General features: G+C 44.9%; 1 protein-coding gene across 1 annotated transcript in view; it reads left to right on the forward strand.

The window, feature by feature from the left end:
• The window catches only part of LOC127500005 (reelin-like), an 89,532-nt gene that overhangs the window by 69,336 nt on the left and 7,227 nt on the right, over positions 1-12,969 (forward strand). The window contains 23 exon segments of the mRNA XM_051870785.1: positions 444-670; positions 1,114-1,337; positions 2,051-2,201; positions 2,281-2,539; positions 2,644-2,893; positions 2,983-3,151; positions 3,495-3,635; positions 3,706-3,883; positions 5,192-5,385; positions 5,824-6,074; positions 6,300-6,454; positions 6,676-6,890; positions 7,026-7,203; positions 7,291-7,466; positions 8,381-8,487; positions 9,035-9,277; positions 9,458-9,633; positions 9,733-9,806; positions 10,035-10,196; positions 10,652-10,809; positions 10,895-11,114; positions 11,209-11,406; positions 12,400-12,498. Coding sequence (XP_051726745.1) covers positions 444-670; positions 1,114-1,337; positions 2,051-2,201; positions 2,281-2,539; positions 2,644-2,893; positions 2,983-3,151; positions 3,495-3,635; positions 3,706-3,883; positions 5,192-5,385; positions 5,824-6,074; positions 6,300-6,454; positions 6,676-6,890; positions 7,026-7,203; positions 7,291-7,466; positions 8,381-8,487; positions 9,035-9,277; positions 9,458-9,633; positions 9,733-9,806; positions 10,035-10,196; positions 10,652-10,809; positions 10,895-11,114; positions 11,209-11,406; positions 12,400-12,498 — 4,205 coding nt within the window.

Below are 12,969 nucleotides of genomic sequence, written 5' to 3' on the forward strand. Positions count from 1 at the left end.
TGATGCACAGACTTCATTCAGGCTTTTATTCACATACAAAAATTGACCTGCGATTGAACACGAAAGCTCATGAAATATGGTAAACAGAAACTCAAGCATGAGAACCAACGAGGTTCATTCTCACGTGTCATGCGGCACATTTGAGCTTCTGTTTACCGTATTTGATGTGCTCTCTGTACGTTTGCTGATTTATGATCTCTTTATGAATGTTTTGAAGCGTCAGAGTTTTGGGTGAACAAATTTTAAATGAAGGCACAGAAATCTAGTTAAAATGATCATCATTTGTGTTTGGAACGACATGAGGGTGAGTAATTAATGACAGAATATTCATTTTTGTGTGAACTATCACTTTAACTGTAAAGTTAAAGGCAAATATTTGTTATATTGATTGATTGATTATCTCGGTTAAGTGGGAACATCAGTAACTATGATTCCTGTTCTAGATCAATGTGGGCTGCACAACTGAAAGCTCTTCCCTGAACCCTGTGCGTCTGGAGTTTTCGCGGGACTTCGGAGCCACGTGGCATCTGTTGGTCCCTCTGTGTGCCGGCGGCCCCAGGCTCAGCTCGCTCTGCTCGACTGAACTCCACCCTGCCAGCGTCTACTATCCTGGAACCACGCAGGGCTGGAGAAGAGAAATGATCCACTTCGGCAAGCTGCGGCTGTGTGGGTGAGTGGGACACACCGGCTGCCCAGATAACAAAATTACAGCCTATGAACGTTCTGCTAACGTTCCCATTGAGTTATAAAAACGTTATTTCGGAATGTTCTCTGTCCAGTTTTTTAAATGTTTTAAAGATGTTTTTCATGCTTATGTGAACGTTAAAGGAACATTCCATCTTCTCATTCTATAGGAACGTTACTTCTGAATGTTCTCTGAATGTTCTAAACAAGTAGGAACATTTAAATAACGTCCCATGAATGACGTGTAAATAATGTTTTTGTAATAACGTTTTGAGAACATTATTGAAGACCAGATAACTTATTAACGTTATTTTGTTCGTAACTTTGAGAGAAGCTTTCTGAGAACGTTCCCTGTTCGCTGGGCTGCTGTTTGTTTTGACAGTTGACTGTTGCGTGTTCAGTGTGTAACAGAGCTTCTGTGATTGGCAGATCAGTGCGGTTCCGCTGGTACCAAGGGTTTTATTCTGGCGGCGCGGCTCCGCCCACCTGGGCCCTGGACAGCGTCTACATCGGCCCTCAGTGCCAGAACATGTGTAACGGCCATGGCGTGTGTGTTCGAGGCACTCACTGCGACTGTGATCCGGGTTACTCTGGTTCCGACTGCTCCGTTCCAGAGGTGCCAAATCCAGATTTCCTGAAGGAGGACTTTGAAGGTACAGAAGCAAACAGATGTTGTACAGTATGTTGGTACATGACTGAGAGTAACACAATGATATGTTTGCATTTGAAACACGTTTGTCATAATTAGTGTTGGGGGAAGTTACTTTTAAAAGTAATGTGTTACAATATTGCGTTACTCCCTAATAAAGTAACTAATTCTGTTACTTAATTACTTTTTATAGAAAGTATTATGTTATGTTACATTGGCATTACTTTTTTTCGCCTGGGCTGGGCTTGCTTAATAGCAAAAAACACTATTTCTTTCACACCGAAAGTGAAATGAATAAGCCTCAGTCTGAAGGAAATGCAAAGTCAGTCAATAAATGGGAAAACAAAGTAACGTTACTCATTCGAAAATGTAACTTCGTTTTAAATTTAAAAGTAATCCATTACTTTACTAGTTACTTGAAAAAAGTAATCTGATTATGTAACTCATGTACGTTAATGTTAATAGAACATTCGTTCAAAGTTATCTGGTCTTTAATAATGTTCTCAAAACGTTAGCACAAAAACATTATTTATACATTGTTCATGGAACATATTCGGATGTTCGTCAAACATGTTACGTCTTGTTTCAGAACGTTCAGAGAACATTCAAAAGTAATAATGTTTGCAGAATTGAATGTTTCCTTACAGACAGATTGTTTGAAGTGTATCTCTTGACTGTAGCAGATTCTTTGGGATGTATCTGTATTGATTGTCACAGGTGGAGTTTTGGATTCTGAACATTTCAAGTTGATGAGTGGAGGAAAACCTTCCAGAAAGTGTGGCATCACCACCAGCGGGAACCACCTGTTCTTCAGTGAGGACGGTTTGCGGATGCTGGAGACTTTGGATCTGGATCTGTCTAATGCTAGGTATTCCACAAACATGAGATATTCACCATGAAAAACGTGTCCCACCCCATTATTAATGTTGAAATGTGTCACCGATCAGGTTTATCCAGTTCTTCCTGAGGCTGGGCTGTGGGAAAGCGGCCCCAGATCCGCGCTCCCAGCCGGTGCTCCTGCAGTTCTCCGTGGATGGAGGGCTGAGCTGGGCTCTGCTTCAGGAGTTCCTGTACAGCAACAGCAGTAACCAGGCTCACCTGGTGGCCCTGGAGATCCCTCTGAGAGCGCGGACTCCAGCGACACGCCTGCGCTGGTGGCAGCCGTCTGAGAACGGACACTTCCATAGTCCCTGGGTTATTGATAAAGTAAAGAGCCAAGACGTTACTGCAGTACACTCATTCATACTGTATTAAATATATGGTCGATGTACATCAGAAGCATGTTGACGTGTGTGTCTGTCTGTGTGCAGCTGGTGGTGGGCGGCAGTGCCAGTGGTTGGGGGCCGCTGGAGGACGACTTCTCCTCCACAAACGGCCGCTCTTGGCTGCTGCACCCCGGTGGCACGCGGATGCCTGTGTGCGGCTCTGACGGCGAAGCCTTCGCCTTCATCGAGAAGTCAAACACACGCTACGGCATCACCACCGACATCAGTCTGGGCCCGGACGCCTTCATCCAGTTTGATTTCTCTGCCTCCTGCTCGGTCACCTCGTCCTGCTACAGTAGGTCCCTGACACGAGCGATTCGTTCTGTGTTTGTCATGAGCAGAAGGGCTTTTCTCTGACGTCTGTGTGTGTTCATGTGTCCGCAGCGGTGGAGCTCGAGTACTCTTTGGATCTGGGCCTCACGTGGCTGCCGCTGGTCAGGGATTGTTTACCCACAAGTCCAGACTGCTCTTCTTACACACTGCAGAGATTGTTGGTGTCTGATACTTACAACAAGTGGGGCAGAATTACTTTACCCATACCACACTACGCCAGGTAAGCAAACACACACACACACACACACACACACACACACACAAACACACACACACACTTGCACACACATCAGTGATATCTAACACTGTGTCCTAACCAGATGCGACACGACTATGCGACACAACAAAACCAATCACAAATCACAGCCAATCAGAAGAGTGTGTGGGCGGAGTTTCTCTCCAAATGCACTGCACTCGCAACCAAATCAATCAAAAATCACAGCCAATCAGAAGAGTGTGTGGGCGGAGTTTCTCTGCCAACCTCGCGTCTGGTTAGGACATAGTTTAAGAAAGAAAACACTTGAATTTAAAGTTTTTTGTGCTTATTTGTGGCGAATGCTCAGGTCCACGGCCACGCGGTTCCGCTGGTTCCAGCCGGCGCCCTTCGATAAGCAGCAGACGTGGGCTCTGGATAACCTGTACATCGGTGACGGCTGTCCTGACATGTGCTCCGGCCGCGGCCGCTGTAGACAGAGCTCCTGTGTGTAAGTCCGTCTCACGCTCACGCTCACGCCTGCAGGACGTCTGCGCTTCCTCACGGCTCTTCTCTTTCAGATGTGACCCTGAGTGGGGAGGCGAGTTCTGCGATGAGCCCCTGCTCTCTCTGCCCGTCCAGCTGAAGGACAGCTTCAGTCGAGCCCCGGCGCTCAATCACTGGCACCTGCTGACCGGCGGCAAGATCAGCAGCGTCTGTGGCGCGGTGGCCTCAGGATCCGCCCTGCACTTCAGCGGGGTAAAGCCCTCCGTCCCTCAAAGAGTTCTGGAGTTTCTCACATTCACACTCCACACCAAATCACAAGATCTAACAGGGAACGTTCTGAAAAAGGTTCTCTCAAAGTTATGAAATGTTCTCGCAGTAACATTAATAGAACGTTCGTTCAGTGTCATCTGGTCTTTAATAATGTTCTCAAAACATTAGCACAGAAACATACAAATATACAAATTGTTCGTCTAGCGTTTTTTGTTTCAGAACATTCAGAAATAAAGTTTCATAACTTAATGTGAAAGTTAGCAAAATGTTTTTTGAGCATATTTGTGTCAGCTGGGTCATGAAGTGAGGATTTGGCAATTTACCAAGTATAGATGAAAACTAAAAACAAAATCAGTGACTTCATAAGTATTCCAGCTCCCACAGTTAATACTGAGAGCAACCGTCGGCAAAGAGCTTATTTTCCTGAAGAATCTGTCCCAGCCTGTTTTCCTCTAAGGCTTTTTTATAGTTTACCCCATCCATTTTTCATCGTGTCTTTATGAGTTTGGCGTCCCTGCTGTCCTTCTCCGTAGGGATGATGTTCTCAGAGGATTGTGAGCTTCACGACGAGGCACAAAAGCTCAATTTTACTTTCATCAGACCGTGAAATCTTCCCGCAGATAGTCGTGTCTCTCCAATGCCTCTGAGCAAACTCCATCTCAGATATCATATGAGTTTATTCAGAAAACTTTCACCCTGCCAGCTTTCCATAAAAATCTTATGTTCAAGTCAAATCTGTCTGTTCAGCTGTCTATCTCAAGTCTCAAGTCTAGTTTATGTTTAGAGTCCTTTACAACTACACTGTAAACCAAAGGACTGTCCCAGCTAACAAAAAATATGTCCTACGAACGTTTTGCTAACGTTCTCATTAAGTTATGAAAGCATTATTCCTGAATGTTTACTGAATGTCCAGTTTTTTTAAATGTTTTTTTTCCTTGGTTATGCAAACATTAAGAGAATGTTCCATTGTATCATTCTTCGCACATTAAGGGAACGTTACTTTTGAATGTTCTCTGAACTCGTGAAACACTCTTAAAAAACATTAGATGAACGTCCAACTAAAATGTTCCATTAACGATGTATAAATAATGTTTTTGTGCTAAAGTTTTGAGAACATTATTAAAGACCAGATAACATTGAACAAACGTTCTATTAACGTTACTGGAAGAACGTTTGTTGATAACTTTGAGGGTACCTTTCCAGAACGTTCCCTGTCTGATGCAGTAATGTTACGGCACACATGACAGTGTTGCTGCAGTTTTCAGTTTCTGTTGTTCGTCTGATGTCCAGAGCTGCTCTCGTCAGCTGGTGACGGTGGATCTGAATCTGACCAGCGCTGAATTCATCCAGTTCTACTTCATGTACGGCTGTATGATCGCGCCCAGCAACCGCAATCAGGGCGTTCTGCTGGAGTTCAGTGTGAACGCTGGCATCAGCTGGAGTCTGCTGACCGAGATCTTCTACGACCAGTACAGCAAGCCTGAGTAAGTCTGTCAGCTAGGACTGTGTGCTTGATGTGAACGAAGCCAATATCCTTTCTTAAAATCCCAAGCTCCATCTTGATCTGTGCCGATTCTCTGGCTCTGCGTACAGCGCTGGACTTTACTTGTTTAAGTTGGTGATTTCAGTATATCATAGCATTTACAGAAGATTATAACAGGGAAAAGGGAGAAAGAAAGAAAACATAATTAGGGCTTTCCATTCACATACGCATTACTGCAGAAAATGATACAAGTCAAAGACTTGACAAATCTTTATACTTTCAGCATCTCATAACAACACTGTAACTCTATCAGAAATACTGTTCAAAAGTTTGGGGTCTACAAGGAAAAGATTATAATCTGATTTGGTGAATTAAACTCCCCTGGTTAGTGTACGTTCACTCTGTGAATCATCTGACCCGTCTGTGTGTTCTTCCGCAGGTTTGTGAACGTGTTGCTGCCGGCGGCGGCGCGGGCCGTGGGCGTTCGGATACGCTGGTGGCAGCCTCAGCATGACGGGGCGGATCGGAGCGACTGGGCCCTGGATAATGTGCTGATCTCCGGATCAGACGCTCACGCTCAGATCTCTGACACGTTTGGAGGAGTGGCACTGCCCAGTCATGAGCGAGCGCCCGCCGACGGCACACACACCCGCCACAGCGGCTCGCTCGCCCATCACGAGGAGACCATCGGTACGAAATCTGAGAAACTTTGCAGAGCTTTTTGATGCTCAAACAGTAACATTACACACTAAAGAAAGATGAACATGTGAATAGGTGTTCTTTAATGGCTTTGTGATGTTGGTCTGAAGCAGTTTTGCTTGTGCAGGTCACGGGGTCACTGGCTGTAACTCATTCCTGCTCTCACTTCCTCTCTATATACAGCACACATGTTCACTTGAATCTGTTTCGTTTCAGTGAGCGACCACTGGCTGTTTTCAGAAGACTGCTCCGTGAAACGTTTCTGCAGCTCTCCAGACGGAGTCATGGTGTGCGGAAACACTGATGGACAGGAAGTTTACGCCGTTACACATGACTTAGTTCCAGCCAAAGGCTGGGTCATGCAGTTCAAGGTAAACTAACACACACGTGCAGCATATGGAGTAGATGACAATTGTTTAGTTACCAGAGCATTATATCATCTCTGCAGCATTTCATAAAAACATACCGTTCCTCGTTATTTTGAACTGAAGAAATCACCCGCTCCGAGACGTGATAGCGGCACAGATAAAAACAAAAAAGTAAAATCAGTGACACGTATCCCAGCTCCACAGTCATGTGTGTTGTCTGCTAGATTGCGGTCGGCTGCAGCGTGCCGGAGAAGCCTGCGGAGAGACAGGTTCACGTTCAGTACTCGGTGAACTTCGGTGTGACCTGGAAGTACCTGGTGCCTCAGTGTTTGCCTGCAGACCCTCGCTGCGCCGGACAGGTGTCACAGCCGTCCGTCTTCTTCCCTGCCGACGGATGGAAGCGAGCCGTCTACCCTCTACCAGACAGTCTCGCAGACACGTGAGATATCGCAGACACACACGCAGCCGTCTACACAGACCTCACTCACTCACTGTTTCTGTACGTGCATGTGCAGGGAAAGAGTTCTCATAGCCGTTCTCAGTGGAGTGATGATGATCCTGCTGTTGTCCACAGAACGGTGCGGTTCCGGTTCTATCAGAGGCATTCGGATACGCAGTGGGCGGTGGAGAACTTTTACATCGGTCCAGCCTGTGAGAACCACTGTGGAGGTCATGGAGACTGTCTGGACCAGCACTGCCTGTGTGACCCCGGGTTCACGGGACCCAGCTGCTACGCCAGCAGCACGCTGAAGGTAAAGCAGAGCACAGCACAGCCGGACAGACCGCTGAATGCACGCACGAGCGCCGCACACATCAAGCTCTCACTGTGTTCCCAGCAGGCCTCGCTGAAGGAGCGCTTCGACTGGGACGGGGCCCGTGGGCCGCAGTGGCAGATGCTGGAGGGCGGTTCCCCCTGTACCGACTGCAGGGTGCTGGTGGAGGGAACGGCTCTGTATTTCAATGGGGCGGGCGCCAGACAGGCGGTCACTAGCGATCTGGACTTGCGTGGGGCGAAGTAACTACACATTTTTCTTTTTAGTTCGTACAGCCACACACACTGTATGTCAAACCCTTCACAGAGATGCTTTGATGTCAGCATGATGGAGCTGTTTTTGACCAAACTAACAGGTTTTGCTTCACAGAACGTTCCCAAAACTCACGTTTAAGGTTTGTTTTTGGTTCGACAGGAAAGTTTTCTTTATGGAAGTAGGTCGATTTTTTCCCCCTAGAATGTTCATGAAGCAGAGCACATCAATAATAAATCAACAATAAACAAACAACTCTCAGTTAACCTCAGGCTCTCTTCAGTGTGAGCCGGTTACACAAAATGACGTTTAGTTTTAAATGACGCGACTGTGAGACTTTCTGTGAGAAAACGTGTGCTGGACAAACACATGAAGATATAGTGCAGTGAAGGAAAACAAAGCCACACATTTATGAGGCTTTTAAGCTTTTCATACTACACTTAACCCTGGTTTAAAACTTTCAGCTATAAAGTTTCATTTATTTATGACGTATTTCTACATTGGAATTAAATTCTGTATTACAGTAATGTCAGTCATGAAAAATGTCGAAAGATTAAATGAAAAATTATGAAAAATTAAAATTTAAAGTTGTCACACAAAAACATCTGCAACATTTTAATTAGAAGGTTACTTTAAAGCCTAAAAATAACCATTAGGGAATGTTCTGTCTCAAAAAACAAAACAAAAGCAACTTCCTGCAGTGTTCTGTAAACGTTATTTTATGGTTGTAAAAACAGAACATTGCTAGATTTGTGATTATTTGGTTACCAAAAACAAAACCAAACCAAAGGGGAACCAAATATTAACATTATGGGAACGTTGTGTGTTTGCCAGGACCCTGTTCAGGTCAATAATAGGCAGTAATTAAGTATATTCTCATATTAATAACATGTGTCTGTTCCAGATTTGTGGAGTATTGGGCTAAAATCGGCAGTGAGGAGAATGTTACACTGTGCCATCGTCCAACCTGTCGGAAAGAGGGCGTGTTATTGGATTATTCTATTGATGGAGGTATGTTTCATTAGTAATAAAACAATAATTCTCATTTTCACTTTTACTAAAGAGGACCTATTATGCCCTTATAGTCTTGAATGTTGATTATTTTCCTCATATTCTCCATTGTTGCAGCTCCTCTCTTCCCAGTCTGTCAGTAACGCTCTGTTTAGTTCCTGTCTCTATGAAGCCCCTCCTTCTGAAAAGCACAATGTGCTCTGATTGGTCGGCTGGAGCAGTGTGTTGTGATTGGTGTTTGGGAAATGTCCCGCCCCTTACCATAACTTCCAGTTTCAACACACTACTAACTAACTCAACCAGGCCCCGCCCCTTTATTCTGCGTATGAATTTAAATGAGGAATATTGTGAAGAAAACTCGAGATGGAGGTGTTTCAGAAACACTGACACTGATATAGAGAAGAACTGGAACTTTGCAGAGCTTTTTCATGCTCAAACAGCAACATTACAAACAAGAGAAAGATGAACAAAAGCAGAACAGGTCCTCTTTAAGACACAAGTGTTATAAATAAATTGAGTTTGCTTCATCACATGTTCTCTCTGTAAGGTGTGTCCTGGACTTTGCTCCATGAGATGGACTATCTAAAGTACGTGTCTGTGAGGAGAGATTACATCGTGTTGCCGGAGAGAGCTCTGACCAACGGCACGCGTCTGCGCTGGTGGCAGCCGTTCTCGCTGTCGTCAGGCCTGGTCAGGCCCAGCGTGGAGCGCGCTCAGTGGGCTTTAGACAACATCCTCGTGGGCGGCTCTGACATTAACCCCAGCACTCTGCTGGACACCTTTGATGATGGTTAGTCGTCATATGGTATTCCACTATTATCCTGAAGTTTAAATCGGTGATCCTAGGATCAAGGAAATCAAACATGATTTTAGAGTGAAAAAAGACTGGGGCATTTGTGAGATGCATGTCATCGTAACTTAGAGCTACTGTCCGTATTACAGCATTACAGTAATGTTCTCCTTCCTCCAGAGGGTGTCTCTCATGAAGAGAGTTGGAGCTTCAATCCCAATGCTGTCCGCACGGCCGGCTTCTGCGGAAACCCGTCGTTCCACTTGTATTGGCCCAACAAGAACCAAGACGGCTCGCACAACATCCTGGCAACCCGTGAACTCATTGTTCAACCTGGATACATCTTACAGTTCAAGGTTCGAGCACGAGATGTTCAGTATCATTCAGATTTCTCACACACACACACACACACACACATATATATATGCAGTGACACTGGTCTCTGTCCACTGTAGATTGTGGTCGGCTGTGAGGCAGACAGATGTGATGACCATCATTCAGTGCGTCTGCAGTACAGGAAGGATGCCAGGTGAGTGACGCTGATCTCGATGTAACATCTTATATTACAAAGCCTTGCACTTTCATTTTTGTAAGCATAGGGTACCAGCTAACAGGGAACGTTCTCTTTATATAATGTTCTGGCAACAAACGTTCTTCCAGTAACATTAATAGAACATTTGTTCAAAGTTTTCTGGTCTAGAAATAGAAAGGAAGTGGTAATATTTTTATCTAGTAATACAATTCTTGTCTTTCACAGGTCAGACATGTGGCAGTTAGTCCAGTCCGCCTGTCTCCCTTCCTCCGTCAACAACGTGGGTTGCTCACCTTTCCAGTTCCACGAGTCCACGATCTACAGTCCTGTCAACAGTTCAGCGTGGACCAGAGTCACCATTCAACTGCCTGACCATGTGTCTTCTGGGTATGACTTATTCTGTCCCCATAAATGATATATAAATCATCCTTTAAAGCCATATTGATGTGGCTTGATTGTGTTTTTGTGCTCTACTAGAACAGGTTTTCCTGCTTGAATGTTGATTATTTTCCTCATATTCTCCATTGTTCAGCTCCTCTCTTCCCAGTCTGTCAGTAACGCTCTGTTTAGTTCCTGTCTCTATGAAGCCCCTCCTTCTGAAAAGCACAATGTGCTCTGATTGGTCGGCTGGGGTAGTGTGTTGTGATTGGTGTTTGAGAAATGTCCCGGCCCTTACCATAACCGCCAGTTTCAACACACTACTAACTAACTCAACCAGGCGTTTGGAGAGATTGCATTATCAATGAAATGTGCAGAATTAGTTGATTGTTAAAGTGAAATATCCACAGGCACACACTATGAATCTCTGTGTATGAATATCTGACTGTCCTTTCTGTCTTCAGTGCGACACAGTTTCGCTGGATTCAGCACGAGGCGGCTGGCGAGCGCTACAGCTGGGGCGTGGATCACGTGTATATCGGGGAAGCGTGTCCTGGTCTGTGCAGCGGTCATGGGTACTGCACCAGCGGACCCGTCTGCATCTGTGATGAAGGGCATCATGGTGGGCATCAGTTTTCTCTGACTCTGTGATTCCATGAAGTTTACAGTGCAACAGAACAAACAGGAACAGGTTTTGTCTTCCTCAGGTGACGACTGCTCTTTGTCCAGCAGTGAACTGCCCAGCTCTATAAAGGATAACTTTGAGTCGGGTTCAGTGTCTCAGGAGAGCTGGAGTTTGATTCAGGGGGGCGGGGTGGGCAGCGGATGCGGTCAGCTCTCTCCTCACGCTCATGGGGACTCGCTGTACTTCAACGGCTGCAAGATGAGACAAGCCATCACTAGACCTCTGGATCTGACCCGTGCTAGGTATAGTAAAAAATCTATCCAAGACATCCATTTGTTTTCTTGTTTTTTAGTTGTTAATATAATTGGTCACCTTCTACACATCTCTCTTCTCCAGTAAGATCATGTTCGTGCTGCAGATAGGCAGTGTGTCTCAAACAGACAGCTGTAATGCTGCCCTGGACCAGGCGGATACAGTCGACCGGGCCGTGCTTCTCCAGTACAGCGTCAATAATGGAGTTAGTTGGCACGTCATTGCCCAACACCAGCCAAAAGATTTCATCAAAGCCCAGAGAGTGTCCTACAACATCCCACTGTGAGTCTGCAAACATGTATTACACACAGAATAACATTACATGTTACAAATAATGTCGAATCAGTTTTCCTGTATGTTGCTCCTGTAGCTCAAACAGTAGAGCTGAACTGAACTGATAAAATGTATATCTTGAATGCATTGTGTTCAAAGAAAATGCCACTGAAACTATTCTGAAGACAGTTCCCTTTCATAGATACATTCATATAAACCCATATTTCAATATTTATATTTTTATTCTTATATTTTGCGAATAGTGAGCTTTCTGTGCCTGGTACAGATTTTGCTCTGCTGGCACGTCTGTGTTCTCCTCTTTGCATCTGTCTTTAGCGTCTGGCCTGTGTTAACGTCCTGTTTACAGACCTCATAATATTCCCACACAAATTACATTTTGGGAAATGATTGCAAAGCAGTTTGTGTGCAAGTCCGGAATTGAGATTGGTCAAAATAAAACCGTTCCGATTTATGGCCCTTCGACTGGTGCATCTCTATTTTCTAATATTGTTCGTATCATCCCCTGGGCCGGATTGGACACCGTCGTGGGCCGTATGTTTGACACTCCTGCTGTAGAAGTATGCATGTGAAGATCTGTCCTTTCTTAAGCCGAATATATAATATGTATATGTATATGTATACCGAATATGTATACTTTCCTTGTCGTCTATGAACAAGACCTTACTGGGATGTCCCAAAGACTCCTGTGGATATGGGAATCTTTATACGTGTTGTGCTTCACTGGTCCACTTTCTCCCGTCCCTCACACTCTGCAGAAGTCTCAAACATGTCCATTTGTGCTTCCACATCATTATGGACCCTGAGCTTTATGAGAAATCGGTTATGCTTTTTTACAATATTTTGTGCACCTGTTGGGAACCCCTAATTGCTGTCAACAAACATCATTACACCTACATGCTATGAGTCATTCTTCTTTCAAGGACTGTTGTGTTATATCTTAAGATTGAATTGCATTGACTGGTGTGTTTGTCTTTGCTGTAGGGAGGCTCGTGTACGGGGGGTACAGTTGCGATGGTGGCAGCCGCGCCATGAGGGCGCAGGTCATGATCAGTGGGCGCTGGACCATGTGGAAGTCATTCTGTGAGTACAAATTAACAAGTCTTTAATTATGACAATGAACCATCCTTCACTCAGACATCAGTGTAATCTTTCAGCACAGCTTGATAACATATTATAGATAAGTACATAGAGAAAAGAAGCTGACACTTGTGAAACAAGTAAATTCTCCTGTTAGGCTAATAATAATGAAGTATGTTCATTATTAACACCATAGTTTCTACATAGTGCTGCATTGGCCAGTAGACATTACTCCCTGTACTCATCCTATGCACACACTCCTGTTTCTTCACATATCTCCCGTCCCTCTCACTCGAGTTCTTGTCCTCACACTGCGCTCTCTTTCTCTCTCGTCACTGTCACCCTTCTGCCCTCCACATGTTCACTGCACTCACCTGTTTGCCTCCACCATCCTCCGCTGCTCTGCAATAACCTTTCCTTTCCTTACCTCCACCTAAATGTATGTTTCACTTTGGCCCCCGCTGGTTTCACTCC

The sequence above is a fragment of the Ctenopharyngodon idella genome, chromosome 18 (assembly GCF_019924925.1).
Source record: "Ctenopharyngodon idella isolate HZGC_01 chromosome 18, HZGC01, whole genome shotgun sequence".
NCBI lineage: Eukaryota > Metazoa > Chordata > Actinopteri > Cypriniformes > Xenocyprididae > Ctenopharyngodon > Ctenopharyngodon idella.